We start from the raw sequence: 26,085 nt of genomic DNA, 5'->3' as shown, positions 1-26,085 counted from the left end.
CCAACCTCAGCCTGGTCCAGTCCACACAAGAGATCCACTTCCTGGACACTACAGTGCTAACAAACAATGGCCACATAAACACCACCCTATACCGGAAACCTACTGACCGCTATTCCTACCTGCATGCCTTCAGCTTTCACCCTGACCACACCACACGATCCATCGTCTACAGCCAAGCTCTGCGATACAACCGCATTTGCTCCAACCCCTCAGACAGAGACAAACACCTACAAGATCTCTGTCAAGCTTTCTTACAACTACAATACCCACCTGCAGAAGTAAAGAAACAGATTGATAGAGCCAGAAGAGTTCCCAGAAGTTACCTACTACAGGACAGGCCTAACAAAGAAAATAACAGAACGCCACTAGCGGTCACCTTCAGCCCTCAACTAAAACCCCTCCAACGCATTATTAAGGATCTACAACCTATCCTAAAGGATGACCCAACACTCTCACAAGTCTTGGGAGACAGGCCAGTCCTTGCCTACAGACAGCCCCGCAACCTGAAGCAAATACTCACCAACAACCACATACCACACAACAGAACCACTAACCCAGGAACTTATCCTTGCAACAAAGCCCGTTGCCAATTGTGCCCACATATCTATTCAGGGGACACCATCACAGGGCCTAATAACATCAGCCACACTATCAGAGGCTCGTTCACCTGCACATCCACCAATGTGATATATGCCATCATGTGCCAGCAATGCCCCTCTGCCATGTACATTGGTCAAACTGGACAGTCTCTACGTAAAAGAATAAATGGACACAAATCAGATGTCAAGAATTATAACATTCATAAACCAGTCAGAGAACACTTCAATCTCTCTGGTCACGCAATCACAGACATGAAGGTCGCTATCTTAAAACAAAAAAACTTCAAATCCAGACTCCAGCGAGAAACTGCTGAATTGGAATTCATTTGCAAATTGGATACTATTAATTTAGGCTTAAATAGAGACTGGGAGTGGCTAAGTCATTATGCAAGGTAGCCTGTTTCCTCTTGTTTTTTCCTACCCCCCCCCCCAGATGTTCTGGTTTAACTTGGATTTAAACTTGGAGAGTGGTCAGTTTAGATGAGCTATTACCAGCAGGAGAGTGAGTTTGTGTGTGTATGGGGGTGGGGGGGGATGTGAGAAAACCTGGATCTATGCAGGAAATAGCCCGACTTGATTATGTAAAGAGTTGTCACTTTGGATGGGCTAGCACCAGCAGGAGAGTGAATTTGTGTGGGGGGGTGGAGGGTGAGAAAACCTGGATTTGTGCTGGAAATGGCCCACCTGTTGATCACTTTAGATAAGCTATTACCAGCAGGACAGTGGGGTGGGAGGAGGTATTGTTTCATATTCTCTGTGTATATATAAAGTCTGCTGCAGTTTCCACGGTATGCATCTGATGAAGTGAGCTGTAGCTCACGAAAGCTCATGCTCAAATAAATTGGTTAGTCTCTAAGGTGCCACAAGTACTCCTTTTCTTTTAACTAAAAGACTAAAACTTAATCTAGCAAGATACAGTTTTTCTTCAAGATAGTTTCTCACCAATTCATATCCAGCTTTTGCTGGCCAGCACCCATCCCGGAGATCAAATTGCTTGGTTTCTTTGTTTCCTAAGACGAAGGATACAGTTGGAGTCTCTGTTCCTTATATCCCCAAAGGGATGGTTTTTTTTTTTTTTTTGTCTTTCAAGTCAGGAAAGTCTCTTGAGGTCAGGTGCAGGAAAATCCCTTCCAGTTTAGCTCAATGGCTTATTTACTGCTCATATGTAAACTTAGGTAAACCCACATTCCTCTGTCTAGGACAGATCTGTTTATCACCTTTACCTACGCTAGGCTGTCTGGTCTTATAAAACATGTTCTAATAACTTCATATAGAAGGAATTCTCTTCACAATTTTTATTGTGGGGCTGTAGAGGGTGGAAACCATGTATTTGGGTTGTTATTACTACTTCAGCCAGGGGGAGGGCAGCAACCCCAGCATCCCTAATTCCAGCATCTGTGGGTGGGTGGGTAAAGAGGAAATGCAGAGTCTTTCTTCATTCTATACACAGTTCTCTACAATAGCGGTTTTCTGATGTTATCAAGGCCTCCCAGAAAGTTGGAAAATCCAGGTTTTGTAAGTCAGTGAGAGCTACCTAAAATACTTTGAAAAATTTACATTCTAGGGGTGGGGGGCAGAGCACAAAGAGCTCCAAAGCCTGCTGGCTGGCAGTTCTGATTTGCGAGAATGTTGGCTGTTTTGAAAAGGATCAGACAGCTATAAAGGCTGCACTTAATCCTCTAGAGAACAGCAAAGAGAATGATTACTGGTGACTTTGCAAACTGTCCAGCTTTAAAGGGGCTTCTGCTAGCACAATTGTTTAAAGCAGTGGTGGGCAACCTGCGGCCACTGGGAGCTGTGGGCAGCCGTGCAAGTGTAAACAAACTGTCTGGTGGCCCGCCAGCTTATTTCCCTGACAGGCTCCAGGTTGCCCACCACTGGTTTAAAGCCAACGGGTCAGCAGAGCTGGCCAGAATTCTCTTCATTGCCCTAGAAGGCTGAGACTACAGGAGCATAGTGCAGTTCTGGAGGACACAACTGAACTGCAGTAAACAAGGGATTTGACAAATCAATGTGGTTCAGTAGAGCATTAAAGTTTCTTTAAAAATCTGCAGAATCATTAGATGAGCTATTAACAATAGCTGTAACACCAATAAAATAAAGAGAATTCCTTCATGCAGTAGGCCTAAAAGATACAAATCAGAAAATCAAAATAGGAGTAATTAAATTCTTGAAGCAAACAATGTAGCATTTGAAAATGTCCAGTTTGCACTGAAATCAGAAAACAAATATATATGTATCAATAAAAATGGATTGCACATATTTAAAGGATGCAATGTACTACAAGTATTTCTTTATTAATCAATATTTGACTGTGCACACATGTAGCAAGAGTGCATACCTACAACCATACTTCTTCTGAACAAATCTGTCAAGGTGTCATTAAACCAGAAGAGTGCTTATGCACCATTTCCCATGATTTAGTCATGGTTCTGCAGTATTCAGGATGCAGTAAAGGAGCTGGCATTAGCACATTCTGGTCCTCAGAGGAGTTAGCAGGTAGAAACTCCATTATGTTTTGTCTCTACCTTCACTTCTTGTCTAATAAGCCCCGTTCAAAAGTTCTTTACAACTTTTTATTTTTACTCTTTGAAAGTTAATCCCAGGCAAGGCTGGCATCCCTCTAACTACAGATGTAAGAACTCAGGACATTCAGTTGTTAAGACATCACTGGCTGGGAAGCCTGCCATCAACATCCACACTTAATGCACATACATTCCCTTTTGGCTCTGTACATTCAAGCCCATCTGCTCAGATGGCATGGTGCCCACTCATCAGTTGGTTGGATTGTTGCACTGGGGCATAGGTGCCAAATACTGGTTTTATGTGGTCAGCCTGCAGAACCCTGCATCTCTTTTGCAGGAAGTTGGTGTTTCAGCACTGCTGCAGAGAACCAATACACCATATCTCCCGACATACTATCACACCTGCTGAAATAAACCTATGTGCCAAAACAATTTTTAAAACTCCTGTAGAGAAAAAAACATACATTGTTTATGGTCATGGAAACTCAGACATGCTGCATTGCAGAAAACCGCATAATGCTAATGAGTCAAAGGATACAAAGAGAGCAAGAGAGATGCATTGCCCACAGGTAAGACTACATGAAAAATGGCACTGCAGGACAAACTATAGTATAAATCCAAGGGCAAAAAAACCCCTAAATTAAAATGGAGTTAAGGCTGAGAGTACATACCATTAACATAAGGGTAAAAACCTATTTTAGAAATGTTGCAGTTATCTCAAACCAAGCATTACAAAGACAGGAAAGAGTTACTCTTAAAAGAAATCCGAACATGATAAGGTATGCAAATACACAAATAGGGCATTCAAACAACCTTAACTGTTCCCTGTTGTGACACCATGCAATTGCCATATGATTATGGCAATCACTTTATCATAATTGTCACTTTGTCATTAGTGTTTGTGGTCCAAAGTTAGAAGAAACTTTTTAATAATAATTTTTAAAATATTTCCCTTCAAGGCATGGCTATATTTCATGGGCCAGAATCACCAGTGAGTTATTCCAGTTTTATGCAGCTTTAACTTCAATGAAATCAATAATAATTAGTGTAAAACTGGAGTAAAGGCACTGACTGATCAAGTCCTACATTTTAAGGTCTTTAAAAATATTTAAACTATGAGACACATTTCTGAGATAAATATTATGACATGTTTTAAGTGGGTAGATTGAGTCACAGGTAAATTAAGAGTGACTTAAGGTCACAGACTGATACAGTATTAGAGTTGGGAAGAAAACTCTTCACAATCCCCATTTCTATTGACACAAGCTGTATAAAAAAAAAATCCTTAAAAGGTCACCCACAGTTGTACTCTGATTCAGTCATGTCAACATAAAAAAATTGTAATACATACAGGTGAACAGCTAAGAAGAGAAAAACAAAACAGAAATTATAATTATTCAGCAGGTAAACCCCCAACCACAAAAGAGCATTTTGTAGAAAACTGTTTTTGATTACATTTAATATGAGGCTATCATTTTCCCATTTTAAGTGATTTATTGTAAAAATCAATTGGTTGATGGATATGCTATTTATGGTCTGGGATGAGAGATGAAGCTGGGTGGGGGTGAAGAGCAGCAAGCGACGGAACACAAGATGAGATGGCTAGAACAGGTATGGTAATGCATTTCTCAAAGCTAAGATCATAATTTTCTACACTAAATGGGATAACTGATGAGAAGTGAAAAAATGTGAACTACTGGGGATCAATGTTGGAAACGACACTCTAAGTAGCATTCAATACTAGTTGCAAGTCCATTATTAAGAGATCTATAAGCAGCTTAGAAACTGAAATTTGGGTTTAGAAGTTGTAACAGATCCAGTCAGGCTCCCCCTGCTGGCTGTTCATCAGACAGCTGTGAGGAGATCCAACTGCTGGATCCACTGGTGTTTTAAACTTCAAACAGATTCTTGACATCTAGTCACTGACCCAGTCTTGGGGTCCCTAGGCACATTTTGGGGTTCAGGCCCTCTGTCTAGCACCCCATAATGACAGCAGCAACCACATAGTCTCCTGCACAACCCCTGGAACCAGTGCTGACTTGTCAGACACTCCTATAGCTTAAACACATCCTCTCCCAGAACTCTATGGCTTACCTCTTCGGGTAGGTGTAGCATATAAAAGGCAATTTGCACAGAATTCTTACACATTACTCTATTTAAAAAAAATCACATGAGAAATAGACAGATCTGCACAAAAATAATAAACCCTACATGCATTTGCCTGCCTTGGTTTCCTCAACAGTCCAGGATATTCTCTGGGCTAGGGTCAATGTCCTTTGGATTCACACAGAGTCCTTCTGCTCCAGTGCATACTTTATGCTCTGAAACATGGAGCCTTCTCCATCAATCAGCTTGCTCTGACATAGGCCAGTCATAACCAAACTTCCACTGTGTCTCGCCTCAAGCTCCCCATGTGGCTCTGAGTCTGCTTATATTCACCCCTACCAATACCCGGGCTTCTTTGTTTGGAGTCTAGTAACTTTCCAATCTCCTTCCTCCCCTCTCCCTTCAGACAGGAGGAGGAAGTTACCTTTCCTGAGGTCAAGCAATCCCCATTTAGCATATCTATTGCCCATACAAAGCACCCAGTCATTAAAATTAAGTATTCCCCATTGCCCTCAGTTTGATGTGTAACCCTGTTAGTAATAGCGGATACACATCAACAAAGGGTCTTTAGGCTGAGGTCAACTTCATAACACCAACCAGGATTCATAAGTTATACAGACAGATCCCTAAATCATCACAAAAAGTATAATCTGGAAACCAATCACTGGTCAAGTTAGAAGTTAGTATAAGTTAAACTACTGTAGGTACTTGTAATAGGGTCAGCACCCACCTCTCACAAGTGCCCTGTTTTCTCTGGCCAATATACCTGCAATCACCGTCTTTTTTGGGGGCAGCATCCGCCTCTCATGGAGAGCCCCCTTTGGTTAGCTGAGTGTGAGCCTGCTTTTGGTTTTAGTTCTTACACCGAGGTGGCACCCCCTCTTGGCTGACGGGTCTCTTGGCAGATCTTCAGCAACTCAGCCCTCCGGTCAAGCCACATACACTGTCCCCACTTCCAGGGTTTATAGTCCAAGTTCTTATCACGGTCCTGGTATGGGGCCGTAGCACTTAGGCTTCTTCCAGAGGCACTGCCCTCTTCAACCAACCAGCCCGGGCCCATCTCGGTACCCGCAGCTGGTGGTGTTTCAGCAGGCTCCCTGGGCTCATCTTCAACCCCACGAGCGGGACCCATCTTGGTACCCTCACTGGCCTGGCCAGGTTCTATGCTCAGTCCCCCAGGCTTTAGCCTGCCTGCACTGACCTGCCACTTGTCCTGCTGCTCTTCCCGCCAGCTAGGCACCCAGTCTTCATTCCTCAAACTCCACAAAGCAATTGAACTTCACTGCTCTGCTGCTTTCTTATATAGGGCCCTTTTGGCCCCGGATTGGCTGCTCCATCGGCCCCTCGGATTGGCTGCTCCTCTCAGTCACTCTAGGCTGCCTGGAGGAATTCTCTCTGCTCCACTCTGGGGCAGAGTGATGCAGGGCCTCTGCACCTAGTCTCCCCTGCCACAGTACTGTCATCAAAATAGTAGTATCTCATCAAGTTGGGAGTCCAGAGAGATCATATAATCCCCCAAAAACAGGACTCAAGAAGAAGCTGTTGAAATTCGTAAGTAGGGCCTTAAACTTAAGAAATTTCTTACAAGACATCTGAGATTATATTATATATATATATATATATACACACACACTCACTGAAATTGGTCATGTACCATGAATAAAATAAATGTTAGCCTAGTTTCTTATATATATAGAGGATCATTAGGGACCATAACAAATACAGCTGAAATATCTATGTATATGAATAGCAAGACCTAAACCAGGCCTGCAACAAAATATTATTATGGGCTTAAACAAGGGTCTTTCTTAGTCCTATGACCTTATGTACAGCATGAATGGAAAATCAGACACATTTATGTTGAGAAACACTCAGAATGACACCACCCTTTCCCAGCATTTTTGAGAAAAATAGCAGATTGTAGAAAGGATGATAGTTCAACAAATTATAAGGAGGTAGGAAAGGTTAACTGAGTGAGGAAATAAACAGCTGACACTTTAAATGGAATGGGAATATATCCATATGTCAAGATAATATTTGATTATATTAATAATGAAAGGAGCAGTAGCTTTCACACATTGACAAGAGAGCTAAGTTAAGTTTTGCCTCAACGAGCCCAGATTGCCACACAAATTCAGAGTACAACTGAGCCAGACAGATTTGTCACTGCACCCAGAAGTGCCACACCAGAGAGACTGTGATGGCAGTTTTAATGCAAGCAATTGTACTATCTGATACCTTTGATTAGAAAGGGGATGAGGTTTTTTTTTAGGGGCCTTTCTGAGTTATTCAAAATTATATACATACATATTATATATAAAAACTTAGCAGGTCTTTTTTTATACTCTGCCCTATAATGCAAAAACAAGGAGACATTCTATGAAATTAGGAGCAAGGAAGTTAGAATCTCTAAAAGGAGTTACTCCTCTTTGCAGTGTGGAGATCAGCTCTGCAGGAGGTCCACCAGGAAAATACCGTTAGGTTTTTAAAACAGCTGGCTAATTTTGTGACCATTAAAAGCATTTGTTGCTATGCAAGACAAAATTCATGCTTACATTAAATTGAAACTCATGCTTCAGGGTGAGTTGGAGGAGTCAAGGAGGACACCACTGCATCCCAGTATACTAATGTGTCACATACAAAAAACTGTGTTAAAAGAAAGTTAAGGTAGCAAAGACATGGACCTAAAAGTGAGAAAATGTCAATAACTCTCCAGTTTTTAGTGACACAATCACATACTATACTATATGCTGCTCAATGAATGGATAGCTATTCACGGTCTCTTTATTGTCATCATTCAATGTGGCCCCAATCATTTATGTATTGAATGCCATCCAAACGCTGTATTGAATACAGAATAATTAATTCTCTCATGGGCTTTTCTACAGTGCTCATCACTGTAGTATCTGAAAGCTCCATAAACATTAATGAATTTATCTTTACAACACCTTGGTAATGTAAGGGGATTTATCAGATCTTGTTCTAGGCCCTGCAAGACTGTTTTTCAATGGTCAGCACTTTGCAACACTTAATAGTTTGCAAACTCCTCTGCCAGCCTACAGCTCATTTGTAAAACAGAAAAAAAAAAGAAAAAGAAATAACACAAAATTTATTTAAGAGAAAAATATTAAAGAAAAATAAAGGGAGAAAGTAAAATTATACAAGAGGTTAAATAAATTTTTAAAAGGCCAGATACATAAACTAGAAGAGGTCATTGAATTATATGGTAGTACCTTTAAGAGCTAGAAAGGTTAATTTATTGACAGAAAAGAAAGTCAAGGATAAAATTTAGATGTCTGTGTTTCACAAAGACATATGGGGACAGATGCCAGAAACAGAAAATCCCAAGAGGAAAAAGAAGAAAAACTATAGGACATCAGTGTCTGGCCAGAACTGGTCAGCAAAAAATTAGAAAGTCTAAAAGTTAAGAAAACTTCAAGTCCAGATAGATTTCTATCAAAGAACACTAATGAAATGGCAAGAGAGATACAGGATGGTATTTCTGTAGAAAAGTGATGTAATGTGAATTTTGAAATGGACATATGGAAACTACAGAAAAACTGTAGCTTTGTTGCATAAGGTAGGTTCTAGGAGTAGAAAAACATTAACTAGTGATAGGATGGGACAGAATTGGAAAGCTTGACTTTAGGAGTATCAGCACTCACCTTAGTCCTTAAGCAAATGCTCACTTTTCTAGCCAGGTTAGGGATTCAGTTGAGCCATGTATCTGGAGATGTTGCTGTTGGGGCCAGGAGCTTAGACCTCTCCCCTAAGTACATTCACTTGGTCCTCATCTGTCCCATACTTGCTGGGGAGATGATCCTACTTTTGTTCTGGAGTGCAACACAATGAGCAACACCAAGCATCCCCTTTTGGCCAGGGATACATCTGCAGTGCCCTGCCTCTATTTTCCCCTTCTTCAGGGCTCCTTAAGCAAAACTCCACATGGTCATAGTCAGCCAGTCACAGCCCATTCAAAAAGTAACCACAAAAACAAATCTTCCACCCAGCCTTAAGCTGGACACAGCCCCTTATTCCCAAGGTACTATCCCTTCCTACTGCCTTAGCAGCCAGAGAAGGTGCAAGGCCTTGCCTTCCTTTCCCAAAAAGGGAAAGCTTTCAGCTGGGTCTTCTTACCCAGCCCAACTCCTCTCCCTGCAACTTCACTCTGTCCTCACTGAACTCCCTCTGACACTTTATAGCCCAGGTGCAGCCCAACCCCCTTAACTGGCTCAGCTAGGAGCACCTGCTCTGGCAAAGGGGTGGTGCTGCACTTATTTCAATCACTGGGAGCTAGCAGTGCCCCTGTGATGGGCAGGGCAGTGGTGTGTGCTGGTATCTTTGGCCACCTCAGACCCCCAGGGTGCCATTGGACTGCCTTGGAATTATGTGGCTCCCAGACTTTAAGTTGGAACTTATAATAGGAAACTCCTCCCTAGAGCTGGGCACGTTTAGTCTGGCACCAATTTTGCGGCCACAAGTATGTTGGGAAGGGAAAGGTAGAGTAGAAGATGAAACTATGGCAGTGCTTGCTGAGGAACCCACAGCTGCAGATGCTGCGAAGTAGGATGGCCAGCCTGCATCCCTGTCTACCCTGCTGCTGCTGTTCTGGATGCCCTAAGGGCTGTGAATGATATATAAGTACTGCCACTAAGAAGTAAGGGATGCATTGGTTCAGCATTAGCTGCCCAACAAGGTGTGATAGGGGGACATCCAAGTTACTTACTGGCCTCCTCTACAGTGGGAATCAAGTGCAGACTGCAGATGTGGCCCTCTAACTGCAGCTGGTGGGGGTCTCTCTAGCACTAGTCCTAAGAACTGGTTTGGTTTAGTGAGGGCTTTAGTCTCCATGTCTTGCACAGCTTCAGGCTCCTTCATAGTTACACCTTTCCCTGAGTGTGGAGTGGGGGCCAGGGACTCTGGCCATCCTGATGAGCTTCCTAGCTGGTGATTTAAAGGGATGAGATCACACTCCGACCTTATGGTTTCTATTATATCTTTCACCATTGAAATCTAGACTAGAAATCCCCTGTTGTATGGTTCTTGGGGTGCTATCCACCCATGTTGAGTTAATAGCTACTTAATAAAGAAGCAGTCTCTGCATTTAACCTTTAGGTATCCTTGTTCAGATCAATTAGGGAAGTAATCAAACAATTAACATGATAAACAAATGGAAATAATTTGCTTAGATTTTAGGAACCAGCTTCTTGCCTTTAATATGGCACTGTAACACCTGAGAGGCATTCTACAGCCCAGGTTAGTAGCAGGAAAGGTACTTGAGGGAATCTAGAGCTACATCTTTCCCCCTGCATGGATAAACCTGCAAGAAGTGAGTGTCTGAGTGCCATTAACTGGAACATTTACAGTTGTGCCTCGTGGTTAGAGGCCAGATGCCAGAATCAAAGTCAGGAATTGGAGCCAAAGGTCAGAACGAGGTTTTGTGGATTGAGGCACAGCAGGAGCTGGGCTGGTAAAAAGCAGGTGCAGGGGCTATCACAGGGGAAACGCTTTGAGCAGCCACTGAACTGTTGTGACTGGGCTTAAGAGCTGGCCTGTTGACACTTCCAACCAATCCATCAGTACAGCCAATTAGGCAGCCTATGACAAGCCAGCTACACATGTTAGGTTGTCCAGACACTAGCTCCACTGCAGGTCACGATTCCAGACAATGAGGATCCTCCAGAGTGAATCTCCAGCTAAATTCTCCCCTTGAAGGGAAGGGACCATGGATGTCTGAGCTGTAGGTTAGGTCCCATGATGCATCACTCTTGCAGTCCTATGTTGCCACTGGCTTCCCTGCAGAATCCCTTCCCAATAAACTTGACCGTAGATATCCATAATTTTAGAGGAAAATGTGTTGCATAAGGTAGCTGCTCTCCAACTCCCTCCTGTATGCCCCTTGAAATGGCACCTATCTCCAACCACGTGGAATTAGCATGGAGGTTCAGACTCATATGGAGTCAAAGAAAGGGGCATAATATGGCACACATTAGCATTGTTCCCCACTTTCATGAATGTACGGGCCCTTTACACTATTAGTCTGACTCCTTCACTCCCCTTCATGTTGTGGGGCAAAAAGAAAGCACAGGGACCCTAATGTGGATATATAAAATACAAAATGTTCCTGTGCTAAAAGCATGGGACACAGAGACGTCATTAACAGGATGCCACAAGAGTAACAATTGTGATATTTTTTTTTTTACTTTACAGAGAATCCCAGAAATTAGAAGAAAAAAACGTAGTGATTAGTCAGTCCATTTCTCTGCTGCAGCAAGATTATCACCTAAATAACTGTTTTATCTAGTGTGACAAAGCTCTGTCCTTGCCTCCGTGGGTCCTGCATTTCCTGGCGGATTTCGCTAGCCTCAGAGGCTCACTGTGACCCTCCACACAACCCTTCTCTCTCTAGGGACAAGGGTCACAGTCTACTGAGCCATTTTCATCATAAGCCAGCGAGGGAGGGGAGGAGAAGTTATCCTTCCTTGCACAATCTCTGTTGTCTCCCAGTCTCAGTGATTAATCAGGGGGAAAAGGTGGGGGGGAGCCCAGGCCCACCCTCTTCTCCAGGCTTCAGCCCAGGGACCCTAATAGTATCAGCTATGATAGCTGACCTTTTAGAAACAAGACATGTACAATTCCCTGGGCTACTTGCCCCACAGCAGCCCTCACTTCCTCAAGCTCCACTTCACCTCACGGCCTCCTTCCTTGTGCCTGATATGGTGTGTACTACTCAGTCTCTCCAACAGCACAACTTCCTCCCACAGGTCCTGACATGCACACCCACCTGACTAACTGGGAGGCTTTTAACTAGTTTCTGCCAGCCCCGATTGGCTTCAGGTGTCCCAATCAACCTAGCATTCTCCCTGCCTTGTGGAACATTCTTAATTGGCCCCAGGTGTCTAATTGACCTGGAGCAGCTGCCATTTCACTTATCCTGGTACCAGGGATTTGTTTAGCCTGGAGCTAATATATCTATCTCCCACTACTTTTCTATAGCCATCTGGCCTTGCCCCGTCACACTAGGCAAATTCCAATATACCCCAAGGGCAGGGGGGGGTGTCTGCCAGTTTTCTTGGAAGACTCATGCAAACTGCCTCATTATTAAGACATACTTCTTAATCTGGTAATGACCAGAAAGGCCACCACATTAGTTAACACTACAAAACATGGGAGGGTTTTCAGTAGGGAGAGCTAGTTCAATAATCTTCACATCTGAAACAATGCCAACAACAACCAGATCTTCCGCAACATTTTTAGAACACAGATGACTCTGAGACCAGCCAACTATCATCTCATGTACTTGAAATTCACCCCTCATAAAAGCCCACCTGCCAAAGTGCTTAAGATGCAACTACCCTCTCACTGACAAAGGCCATCCTTATGGTAGCACAAGCACTAAGAGAAACAACAACATTTAAAAGGACTGAACAAAGATGACTCTGTCATAGCCAATACAATTCTGAAAACTTCAATTCAGAGCTTAAAAGCCCTAGATAAAGCAAAGAAAAATCCCATGATGCAGATAGAGAGATAACGAGTATAGAACAACGTGGTGATTTGATCCCCATGTAGTCCATTCATGCTCCTATCCACCTCCAAAGCCAGCAGAGACTGGGAGAGCTGCAGAGTCAGCAAATAAGGCTCCACTGGAGAAGTCTTTTGTTTAACTCAAGAAGCCCTAGAAGGCCAATGTTCTGAGGTATGTTTAGCCCACCCTGCCTGGAAGAGGTGCCACCACAATGCAGTACTAATAAACCAAAAGTGTACACAAAGCGTAGTGAGAGAACCATGGGCTAAAAACTATGGAGGGTTTACATACAATTTACAAGACTGTGCTAGCTGCATTATGAAAAGCAGAGTACACTTTTAGTTTTAATGCTAAGTTTTACCTTAGAGTTGAGAAAAGGGGGGGAAAACATTTATTTTTTCCCTGCGATCGTTATTTCATCAGTGCAAATCCTACAGCATCAACGTGTTTCCTCCTGCTCTAAGCTATTTGAAAATAAAAGTTATCCAAACCTCGTCAGATTTCAGATCCTCTCTTATTTATAGGGATATCTTTGTAAGAAATCAGTTCCTCACAAAATCAGGTATTGAAAAGGGTACAAATAAACATAGCACGTGTAGTCATCCCAGCCCAACGTCATTGGAAGATCCAGTAAACTGGAATACAAAACCTACCGCCACTTCTGTCCAAGAGCTGAGGCTTTACAACAGAAGTCGTGTCTTTGATTGTGTTTTCAGACATACTACAGAAATAGTTTCTAGTCTGTTCTAGCCCGCTTCTGCTGTGCTCCAAGAATACCTTTACATATGTCAGTTGCTTCTGGCATAATAAGAGTTTCCCCAGTAGCATAAGATTTTCTGCCTTGTGTTGCTATCCTGAGACAAATCAGATAAGCAGCCTTCAATGCTTTCACTGGCATTGTAACCTACTACTTTTCCCATAAATTATATCTACTTATTTTCTTCTTGCAATTTCCTTTTGAAAAAAATATACATTTATAGCCTTATCTTTCAACTCCTGTCACTTTGTGGCCAACTGTCTGGGAGGCTTTGATGGCTTTATTGACCCATTTGTAAGCACAGGAGTCAGAAAAGGTGGTGTATGATTTTTCTACAGATCTCACAAATTTGAATCACCAAATTAGTATTGCTTTGTCATAGCTCCTGACAGAAAGTTTAAAGCTTTCTCTGCAGAAGGGCTCAAAAGTCCTCCTGGTCTGGGTTGCTTTCTGAAGAACATTACAATCTGTTCATTGTTACTTCAATTCCAGCTGGAACAACTGTTGCACACTTCCAAAAGATAACTCAAGGCAAAGAATTTCAAGACACGGTGTCCTTTCTAGCCTGAAAGTACAATATGCAGACCAAAACCCAGACCTCTTGTTCAGTGCATTTATTTTCTCAAAGAATCTTAGCAATTATAGACAGACTTGAGGAGTTATTCCATCTCCGTGTGAGTGCTGGACTGTTTCCAACCAGAGTCTTCAAAATAGCTGGTCAAAATAGCTGAATTTTTTAATGAAATTTTTTTTATAGTCAGAAGATGAGGATTTGTCTCATCCAGAACTTCCTGAAGGAACATGTCAGTTTGACAAATTTTTCATTTTGGAAAAGTTTGAGAAAACATTTTAATAATATTGAAATGTTCCATTTTGACAATTTCAGAATGAAATGTTTTAATTTTGCAGTTTGGAATGACTTCTCATTGGGAAACGTATGTTATTTTACATTAAAAATGAGAAAAAATATTTTGAATGTATTGAATCAAAACATTTTGATGGATCTAAAATGATTTTTTTTTTTTTTTAATTTCAGTTCACCAAAAATTTTGAGACTTTGGCTTTTCAGCCCAATTCAGGATAGGACAAAATTTAAAAAATTTTTTTGAGGGATTGAAAAATCCATTTATGGACCTGTACTTGTCTCCATCCATTGCTTTGTCCACACACTTAGCTTCTTCCTTTGCAGTTTGAACTACTGTCTTGAAGAATTCACTTCTTGTTATAGTACTATGTACAGGTGACCTTCTATGAGCAACTTAGCTGATTTTAGATCTAGCTTACTCTGTATCCTATGATGGCAGTGCCTCCTTTCACAGCAGAAACTCTGCTGCTTCTGCTTTTCACAACCTAGCCAGCCAGCCACTTTTCTATCTTTTATTTTTCTCTCTTTATTTTTCTCTGTGGCACACAAATGTGTTAATAATTAATTCTGCCACACATTTCAACTATTATTTTTAAATAAAACCAGAGACATAACATTAGAATATTAAATGGTTTCTCTATAAAAGTTCCCATTTATTAATGGTCTGTTCAAGAAGTTGCTGTTGAACAATATAATTCCTTATGAATATGATTATACTGTGTGCGAGCATACCACATTATTTCTGGATGTGACTATGATGGCATTTAAGAAGCTCCAGCTGAAATCAAGTGTGACATCCCACATGCTAAGTGAGAAGGCAATGGAAAAATCAACCTGGTGCTGCAGACTTTTAATAGTCTTGCCACTGAATTCCAGATTAAACTCTAAATCTTGGTCTTGAAACTATGATCTTCAAAGCATTCAGTGGACTGGGCCTGAGATATTTTAAGAGCCACCATGACCAGGACCTTACTGCATCAAGTGCAGTTAACAGGAATAATGGAACAGTCATCAACAATGGCTTTCTTGGCAGCCAGTCTTGGCTATGCTATGGAGTACCTTGGCCCAATGACAAAATAATCACACTTTAAGGACCGAGGCCTCGGTTCAGCAAAGTACAGAAGCACATGCTTATTCAGCAAAAATACTTAAATGCATGCTAAACTTTAAGCATGAATTTAAATATCATTGAAATCAATGGAATTTAAGAACACATGCCTAAATACTAGCTGCTTTGCTGAACAGAATGGACCTAGTGAAGAACAATCTCTTTGCTATGTTCACCCCACAAAAACAATCACCTAGGGAAGGAAAAGTGAAGAGGAGATTGCTCCATTAAATCCACTATGGACTTAACTGAAATTGCCTAGCAAATCTGAACTACCTGTGCTGTGCTTAGATGTTATAGTGATAGGGCGACAAAAGCTCCCTCTAAAATATGTATAGAACAAGAAGGAGGAAAAAAATAGAAAAAAAGTACAACTGCTAATACAATAAATGATATTGGAAGAAAGAGGACAAAGAAAGATGTTACTATTTTCTCAGTGTCCTTTCAGATTTTAATTACTTAAATATTTGTTGAGCACTATGACATCACAGTAATGAGTGCTGTAAAATATGTACTTTGATTAGATTAAATGTGGCAGATGAGCCAAAGATTGAAATACTTGGTCATGGAGAATTTACATACATAAATATTGTGCATAGAGACTAAAACTATTCTCTCACCTGTGGGCCAGAGTTGAGGTACATTGGCAGGAGGGTATGGCGGAGCCTGCAGTACTGATGATTAGGGTAAGTTGGTAGCTGATCAGTGGATAAATACATGACTTTATTTTCTAATGCCATCAAGCTGCCATCTCTCATGAGGATTAAATTTACTTGAAATAAACAGCAAACAGAGTAACCTATTAGTTTTACACCTGAAATGTCAGAATTTGAAGAAGCAATTAATCAGGTGTTGGATAAGCAAGTGCTAACTATATCTGACATCCTCTAATCCTATACATCACATATAATTCCTTTTAGTACTGCTTATTTTCAGGCTTTGATGCATTTGGGTTTTTTGTTTTTGTTTTTTTAACTTCTCTACTGTGGGAAAATGCATCCTGCTGTAACAGGTTAACTAACATTATGTTTGACTGGGCAGTCTCAGATTCTCAGCTGGTGTATTTCAGCATAGTTCCAGTAAAGACAATAGAGTTAATGTAGATTTACACCAGCTGAGAATTGCAGACAAGGACTGTTGTATTTAAAATCATAATGCCAGGTACTCAGGGGTAACCGTATGTGATGGCTGCATATGACATTGTTTGAAAGTTTGTCTAAACAGCAAGTTACTGCATGATAAGTCAAGGTATGAATCTACGGACTACCAGTTTGCTATTACTAGTAGTAAGCTAAATGGCACTTTGGGACTTTCAGTGTACTGTATCAGAACTCATATCGGATGTTAATGTGTGGCAAGCTGTTGTGCTGTTGATTCACACCCTGGTGTTGCATAGTAACTTGCTGTATAGACAAGCCTCAGGAACTCATGTGGTATCTAATTTTTCATATTTTTGGAAAGGGAAACAAATTGGTAAAGAAGTGTTTCTAGGGCTGATTTTGGATAATAAGTCAACTTTTCCTTGCTGAGGATTTCCCAATAACTTTCCACTCTATGCACTGTTATCTGGGAGATATGTCAGTTTTCAGGATTCTGCCAACAAAGATATGAAAGTCTGCAATTTTCCAAATGGTGTTTGCAGGTGATAGTACTCAAAAATGTACAGACAAAACTGCATTTGTGCAGACCCCAAATTTTGAAAACAAGATCTTAATACTTTACAGTGATGGCAGTATCCCTATTTTACACTAAATGGGGATTGAAGACTTCATAAAAAAATTGAAAAGTTCATAAAATTTAATATCTCAAAATACACTCTAGTGCATAAGTTGTAGTATGGTGCACTGTATTGATTTTCTTCTTGTCTTTAAAATCACTGCAAAGCTATTTCCAATGCACTGAAGGCATCAGAATATGAAGGGAGATGTTGACTTGTTCTTCATTGATATTACTTTTGTTATGTGCTTTTTTAATTCAGTTGGGAAAAATGGTTTATATAACTGGTCACTCATAAGATCTGTGTTTGTAAAAATTAAGGTTCTACTCTAATAAACATCTTACATTGTTTAAAGACATCTGTTTGGATATATTATAAAAAAAAGTTAGGATCTAAACCCACACACAATTGAGCTTTTATTTTATGTTTTCATTTGAAACAAGTTTTTAGAATGTATTAGGAAAACGAGAGAAGAGGTGAATGCAATGGAGAGCTACAATATTTTTGGGGTAGAGCTGGCCAAGACATCTATATTAAGTAGTTTATGGGACTATTTTCCTGTCTTTTTTCCTCATAAATTATCAACAAATAGCAAATAAATTTGAGAAAATTACTATTTGAAATTATGTGCAATAGTGAATAATGAAGACTTGCAGGTTGTGAATATATGAAATTAAATATTTGTACTGTTCTGGCTAGTTCCATAAATCATACTGGATTGTTTGTGTTCCTGGTGATATTGCTTATGTAACTAACAGACACAGTGAATTGTGAATATTACAATTGCATATACAATTTGAATTTACTTTTGGGAAATATTCAAGCATGCAAGATTAGAGTTTTTCTCCCCCCACACCTTACCCCACCTCTGAGCATTCATGCTTGTAAAGTTCATTTGTGCAAATACTCTCTGGAAGTGAACACAAAAGGAGCAAAGGAATGTTATTAAAATTTTGTATGACTATTTGCATATTTTTGTAAGGTTGTCCAGTTATATTTTTTGGTGGGTCTTCTTCAAAATGTTTTCCATCAATGAACACAGGGCTCTATCCAAGTCTAAATTAAGATCTCCATAATTCTTTATATGAACTAAAGCTGTTACCACTTTAAAGGATTTCAGTTATAGGATAAATCATTTGGTCATCTTAATTTAGGCCAGACTCAAGATTTCCATTGACTCACTTTTAATTTGGATCAGCATCTTTGGCTACAATTCAGCAAACATGCATGTGCTTTACTTGATTGTCATAAGTAGTCCCATTGACTTCAGTGGAAACACAGATATGCGCAAAGTTAAAGCACATAAAAAGTATCTTAAGGATTGAGGCTTTACTAGCAATAATTTTTTTTCTGCTTCAGAAAACCTCTCATAACTCACCACAGTTGTCAATCTACAGGTGCACATGGGGATTTGTAGAATAAGCACTTGCACTGGGTGAATTACGTGGAAAATTTACACCTTACCAAGCCAGAGCTTCCATTAACACTAATGCTCACATTATAAGTATTGTTGGTTTTTTTTGCACATCAACCATAGCCCAAACTTCTTAAGTGTGGTGAGGTCCCAATCTAAAAAAGAATATTCTCGTTCTGTAATAAATATAGCACTGAACTGAGCCTTTAAACTTTTGATTAAAAGTTGGCCAAAGTGTTCCACTATGCCTTAGTTTGTATGTGCTGAGAGTGACTAAATCTTGGTACTTTATTACTAAAATCTAACAAAGCATACATAATTTAGCTGCAGCAAAAATCTCCTGATTTATTAAAAGCTGATATAAAGCTTTCGACACATGCCTATTCTGGAAGGTAATATGGTATCAGACAAATTGGCAGGATAAAACTTACAACTGGGAGAATATTTTAAACTAAATGATAAGCCAAAATATAGCTGTTTACTCAAATATGTTTTTAAAGTATAGTTCATTCATTAGGTTACTGAAAGGAGGAAAAGCATTTCAGTTACAATTGTCAGCCTTTATGGATTTTAAAAGACTTCCACTTCCAACATTGTTACCACAGGATACGCACAACTATTGTCTGTGAGCCATTTATGGGAGATGGATTAATAGCTTTCTTTCCTCCATAAATATAAATAATGTGTCTATAACTCATCAAAATGTCAAACAGTGAAACTGTTAATGGTATCCCTCTCCATTCTCCCACCATTCCCCCCAGAAGTCTTACAGGAAGAGAAACTCATGTGTAGTGTTTATGGAGAATTCATTCTGTGACCCATGCCGGGTTTTTCTTTTAGAGTCTCAGGTATACCAGCCAGGTCATATAAATAGAAACTCTTACATTTCCTATAGAAAATTCGTATGGACGTTCTATCTTGGAATACACTGTTCATCAGTTGGCTTGGCAGAAGCAACTCAATCCAAATGAATAGCCTACAGAGAGCACTTTTAGTATTTTTAGTCCATTTCAGATTTCAGGTTTTTACTGGAGAGTCCAGTTAGCTACAGTCAAGAAGCTGCATGTTGTGTTCTCTGAGCTTCAGGATTAAACAAGTGGCCTGTGGAATGTTAATTAAAACTGTATAGAGCATATATATTCTTTCCAGAAGCTCCTACTCAGTTAGGAAACAACACTGGCAATGAGGATCAACAACAACAAAACCAACAAAAAACAAAGTACGAGCTTTGTAGCTGTTGAGTTTTTAGATTGTACAATGCTGCCCACAGAAAAAAAGAGTCTCTGTTCCTGCAGTTGCAAAAGCCACACTCATGCCGTGCTGTAACTGGCACTTTGCAGCAACTGTACCTTGCTCTATCAGATTGGAAGTGTTGGGCATATCTTCTGGAGAGCATCAGAAAGCCTGAACATGTCCCTCTTAAGTTAAATAACAAAAAGAATAAACAAACAAGTGTACACATAACATTGCTAACCAAGGTGTTGTGACAAATCTATCAAGGGTCTACCTCATATTCCACAGCCACACAGTATGCTTTGCAGTTCTGTAGTCTGAACTTGGAAAAAATGTTCTTGAACTTCCCTGAGCTTTTTGTCCATGAATCTTACTCCACTCTGGGACACAGATGGGAATATTGGCTTAAAAGGTTAGAAAATCTATTTCTTGTGACGGAGGAAGATGACTCTACCTACACTTGCAAAGTACTTTAAATCACAAAAATATTGACTATGATCAATATATGTTTCAGCAAGCACATCGGTGAGAGAGGAAAAACATGTCTGAGTATCATGAGTGCCTACATCACCTTGTGATTTCATGTGAGTAACAAAAGTGGATCGCAAGATAAGAGGGCAGATAAAACAAGGATGTTGGTCAGCTAAACTGAGAAGACAAATTCTCCAAGACCTCCAAATGACTCATCAGAATACTGGATGGACACTGCTTGAGCAAACAAGATATCAGAAACACATGCTCAACAAATAGAGCAAGACAACCTGGCAACAGATACAGAGACAGCACATGTACTCCACACTAGGAACTCAATCAGGAATTGAGTGTGTAGTTATCAAGATGGAAACCAACTTTGGAAAACTCAGGGTCCAACCACAGAGATGACATATGTAAAATGCTACAAATGTGGAGCTCAACTGATGACATGGTCCTTTTCATGTCAGAAAGCTGGTGGAAGAAGAATAAGCACATCTGGAAGAGGCTGAAGTCATCAAGCAAGTGGAAGGCCCCACACCATTGGTATCCCCTATAGTAGTGGCCCACAAACCAAAGCAATCAGGCAAAATCAAAATCTGCATGGATATGTGTTTACCCAATGGGGCTATTAAATGTAAATGACACAGCCACCCCACTATAGATGAGATTATTGCAGATCTGAATGTACCTAAATTCTTCTCCACATTTGACCTCAGAGCAGCATACCACCAACTTGAGCTTTACCTGAAGTCAAGGTACATAATAACCTTCATGACACGCTTGGGTTTATGCACTATAAACAACTCAGTTTTGGCATTTCTTCAGCCACAGAAATATTTCAAAACACCATACATGAGCTACTAGCTGGAATCTCTGGAGTTCTTAACATGAATGATGAGATATTAGTATTTGGCACCACATCTGAAGAACATGACACTCGACTTGCAGCTGATTTTGAATGACTGCAGGAACAGAACCTCACATTAAACACAGACAAATGTAAGATAAACCCAGAATGTTAGAATTTTTTGGATGTACATTTTCCAGAGGTGGCGTCTCAGTAAGATCCTAAGAAAGTGAAGGACATTAATTAGGCCACCATGCCCATGAAACCCACTGAAGTTCATAGCCTGCTATGGCTTGCAAATTACTATGGCAGATTCATTCTGAGGCTAATCACTATCACACAGCCTATGGAATCTTAATTTAAATCTATATACAGAATTTGTGTGATTCTTTCCAGAAGCTCCTACTCAGGTTGGACACAATATTGTGCAGATGGGAAATAATCTCTAACTAAAGCCAGGTACACCTGTAATATTTTGTACATAGTAAAATGTGTAAATGATTATTTTTTCATGCATTTTTTCTTGGTGACAGTGCAGCTAAGTAGCAGTACAGCTGAAAGTTAACTCTAGTTCTGGATGGATTTAGTGTGCTTTTAATATTTAGATTTTGACTTTTACTGCTACAAATATGTAACCCTAAAGCTGTGGCTGTTTCCCCATTGACCCGATAATTGGTATAACTCCCCTTGTCCATCCGGGGAAGACAGCCAATGTAGGAGGATGAGAGTACCTGAACTACAACTTGCAGAAAGCAGCCCGGTGACACATCAAAATCAAAAGTCTCCGTTTTTTCGTAAAAATTTTATTTGGGATTGTTTTTTGACATACACACACACCCCACTAAATGTGTTAGTCTCTAAGGTGCCACAAGTCCTCCTTTTCTTTTTACAAATAAATAATCCATGGAATGCAGGTGCCCCCTCAAGAAAACTTTGGACATATTCACGGATATTCAGCTATGAAGCAGCCATCCAAAGTACGATAAACTAAAAAGAAAGAACAAGAAATTACAGATCTGGACACCTTCTCCCCCTGCCCTGCCTCAGATGGTATTTCCCTTTTCTTGCCTTTCAGTGCCAGATGTTCCCGCAGTATTGTGCTGGTGTCTCATATAAATAAAGGACATGAATGTGCAGCTGGGGAAGTGAGGAAGAGGGAGAAGTGAAGGTGAGAGGGAAGAGTTGCCAGTTTCTTCAGCTCTCTCCTCCATCCCCACGATGAAGTTCCTACTCATTATCCTGAGGAAGCTCCACCCTTCTATCTTTTAAATTAAAAAAGGAACATTTACTATATTGCAGCCAGTTGTAGCCCTAGCACTTGAGGTTGCAGAAGGGGAGCCATGGGCAAAAGTGTGCCACAAGCAGCCACATACTTCACTGATGTTTAGCATCAGCTCTGCCCAGAGGTGAAAGTAAGCCGGTACGCCCCGGTACGGTGTACCGGCAAGAGCCGGTGCACCATCCTGGGGCAGCCTGGCTTCCCCAGGCAGGGCCAGCTCTAGGCACCAGCAACACAAGCAGGTGCTTGGGGCGGTACCTTTCTAGAGGCGGCATTCCCGCGCCGGCCATGCCGCCCCTAGAAATGTGCCCCAGCCGCCCCAGCTTGCCTCCACTCTGCCTCTGCCTGCTCCCCTGAGCGCTCCGCTGCCGCGCCACTTCTCCCCCTTCCCGCCCAGGCTTGCCGCCCACCAAACAGCTGTTTGGCGTGGCAAGCATGGGAGGGAGGGAGGAGAAGCCGAGCGGCGGCGTGTTCAGGGGAGCAGACGGAGCGGAGGTGAGCTAGTGCGCGCGGGGGGTGGGGGGGAGCTGCAGGAAGCATTGTGGGGGAGGGAAATGCTGCACGGCCTGGGGGAGGAGGCGAGGCTGGGGATTTGGGGAAGGGGCGGAGTTGGGGTGGAGCCGGGGGCATGAAAAAAATGTGGGGGCAGCCAAAAATTTTTTTGCTTGGGGCAGCAAAAATCCTAAAGCCGGCCCTGTCCCCAGGAGGCAATTTAAAGGGCCTGGGGCTCCCAGCAGTGGCTGGAGCCCCAGGCCCTTTAAATTGCTTCCAGAGCCCCGTTACTCCATGGCTCCGGGGGCTATTTAAAGGACCGGGGCAGTAGAAGCAGGGGAACCGCAGGCCCTTTAAATAGCCCCCAGAGCCCTGGGGTAGCGGGGGCTTCAGGGGCTATTTAAAAGGCCGGGTCTCCAGCTGCCTCTGCCACCCCGGTCCTTTAAATAGCCGCTGGAGCCCCACCGCTTCCCCAGGGCTCCAGAGACCAATTAAAGGACGGGGCAGTAGAAGCAGGGGAGCCCGGGGCCCTTTAAATAGCCTCCAGAGCCCCAGGCTGCTGCTGCTACCTGGGGGGGGGGGCGGGAAAGAGGAGGAGGAGGGGCAGCACTTACCTTACAGGGTGGGCTGGGGCTGGCTCTGACCCCCTCAGCCCCGCCCCTTCCACCCTAGGCCCCACCCCTTTCTGGGGCCAGAGCTGGCCCAGCGTCACTCGACTTACTTTCACCCCTGCCTCTGCCTCAGCATGAGTCGCCACTTCACTACCCATCAAATGGGCAAAAGGCTGGTATCTTAGCTATTTCCAGGACAGGGCTGGGTATTCCCCCACGCTCCAAAATGACCTTTTCTTTTTTAATTTCTCTAGAAACTTTCTGGTTTTTCAATTAAAAAAAAGCAGAAACAAAGATTTGCTGTTTTCAAAACCCAAGCTGTAGTTTTCCTGTCAGTTAAACTAGGCAATGTCAACTAAAGGCTGGGGTATATTGTTGACCTCATCTAGCTACCTCCTGGTAAAAACTACAGTGCCTGTCTCCACAAGGATTTTACATCAGGATAGCTAACACACATTAGTTATCTCACAATAAAAATAAAATAAAATAGAATAAAAATAAAATAATAATACCCCTTTCTTCAATGAAAACAAAGCCTAAAGTAGTCTGGATTAAAGTTTGATAGTTGCTGGAAGTATAAAGATATGAAATATAATATTGGGCATCTGATTTAGTTTTGTGCAGACATAGACACAGTGCAGCAGTATGCATTTCAAGTAATAGGAACATTCAGATGTAGTGATATGCAGCTCAATGAAATGTAAGGTCTGATGCAGCAAGGTGCTGTGCACTCTGAAGGCTCACTTAAATTCATGGGAGTCCTTGAGTGGATTGCTCAGGATCACTCATCATCAGGACTTTATTTTGCAGCCTAAAGTCACTAGTTTGCCTGTGAAGGTTTGGGGAAACTGTTTATGAATGACTTATGAATTCTGATTGATTTTATGACCTCTATATACAATTCCAACCTTCAGCGTGTAGTGAGTCAGCTGTTTGCTGACAGGGACCATGCCATGCATCACACACCCTGTGCTACAAGTCAAATAAAGAAGTGATTCAAAGAGAATGGGGTTGTCCTGGTAGAACGAGGAGTATATAAAAGAGATTAGCCAAACTAAAGGAAATTGGTAATCTAAGGTTGTCTGGGGGACGGATGTGGGGAGAGGGGGAAGGTCGGGGGATGAGGTTAGAGCATTGGAAATTCCCTTGCAGAAAAAGGAGGAGAGAGGGAGAGGCATTACTTTGCTGTTAAAGCAACATGCTTCCTGAGTCAGAGGGAACCTTTCTGCCCACCAGAACTGAACAAGCTACAGAGAATTTGTTGCAGGGCAGGAAGAGAGAACCTGAAGGCTGGGCAGGAGGAGGGGAGGGTCAACCCTGAAAGGACTGACCAAAACCCAAAGGATTCTAGGAGCAGTGAGGACACCTGAAGGAGGATTTTTGAAGGCAGGTTTTGTTATTTGCATGGATCTGTAAGTCTCCATGTTTTCTCTGAGTTGAGTGTGTATGTTAAGAAGTTACTTTGCCATGCCTTGGAGACTAAACTGTAAACTGGAATACCCACAAGGATAGAGCTCTGGGGAAGGCATGCTTAAGATTCTAGGGAGACTGGGGGTCCAGCCCTGGTCTTGATGCCTTGGGAGCTGGAGCACAGAGTCCCACTTTCAAGAAGGGGTACCAGCCAGGAAGTTTGTATCTCCTAGGCTAGGAGTGAGCCTGAGAGGCCAGACCTGGTGTCTGGCTGCTGATCAGACTCAGGGGGCTTAGAAGCACACAGAATCTAGTGTTTGGATCCAAACTCAGTAGGTCTGTGACAATGGTAAATGTTAATACCCCTAAGAAATAAAAGGATAGCAATGCTAATATTAAGTGCACATTTTGCTTTGTAGATGGAAAAATTCATTGCACCAACACTACAATCTGCTTATGTATTATTCATAGATTCACAGATTCCAAGGCCAGAAGGGACCGCTGTGATCAGCAAGTTTGACTGACAGGAAAACTTCCCCTAAATAATTCCTTGCACTTATCTTTCAGAAAAACATTCAGTTTTGATTTAAAAATTGCCAGCGATAGAGAATCCACCACAATCTTGACTAAATTGTTCCAGCATCAGGGGCTGTCTCTCTTTTGAAGGGGTGACACACTGAACCTACATTACTGAGCTACTCATTTTTTTGGGCACGTTAACTGCTCTAAGATATGTATTTCACACACCATCTTGGCCTCTTATTTTAAAAGATCATTTGAGTGCCTCCTCAGAACTGCTGAATTATTCATCTTTCACATAATTATTTGCTGTTTATGGCCATGTCTGATGTTTGACTTTGTATTTTCTTGTTACTTTAAAAAAAATGAAAGTCTGAGATAATTATATAGGATCACATTTTAAATATGAAATATCAGTCACTGTGTACCTATGCTAAAATTAAAAGAAAACTGTAGGAAATACTCCAGACATGTTGGGCATTTTTATACATGCATCTGTCTGATCTGCGTTCAGATTGCCACTGTCTGCTCTAATGGACCAAATTAAACACTTACATGGATGCCATTTATTGTAGATGACTGATAATTCTATTTCTGCTTA

The 26,085-nt window shown here is 41.5% G+C and overlaps 1 protein-coding gene across 5 annotated transcripts in view; it reads right to left on the bottom strand.

Moving 5' to 3' along the window:
• Positions 1–26,085, bottom strand: part of NKAIN2 (sodium/potassium transporting ATPase interacting 2) — a 779,150-nt gene that overhangs the window by 385,384 nt on the left and 367,681 nt on the right. Inside the window, exon 2 of one of the 5 annotated variants that reach the window (XM_048844655.2) lies at positions 16,109–16,260. The exons of the other annotated variants lie outside the window; for them this stretch is intronic. Coding sequence (XP_048700612.1) covers positions 16,109–16,246 — 138 coding nt within the window. The 5' untranslated portion in view covers positions 16,247–16,260. The remainder of the gene's footprint in view (positions 1–16,108; positions 16,261–26,085) is intronic. 5 annotated transcript variants of the gene reach the window in all.

Source organism: Caretta caretta, chromosome 3, assembly GCF_965140235.1.
Source record: "Caretta caretta isolate rCarCar2 chromosome 3, rCarCar1.hap1, whole genome shotgun sequence".
NCBI lineage: Eukaryota > Metazoa > Chordata > Testudines > Cheloniidae > Caretta > Caretta caretta.
The sequence above is the reverse complement of the archived record's forward strand: the minus strand, read 5'-3'. Positions and strand labels throughout refer to the sequence as shown.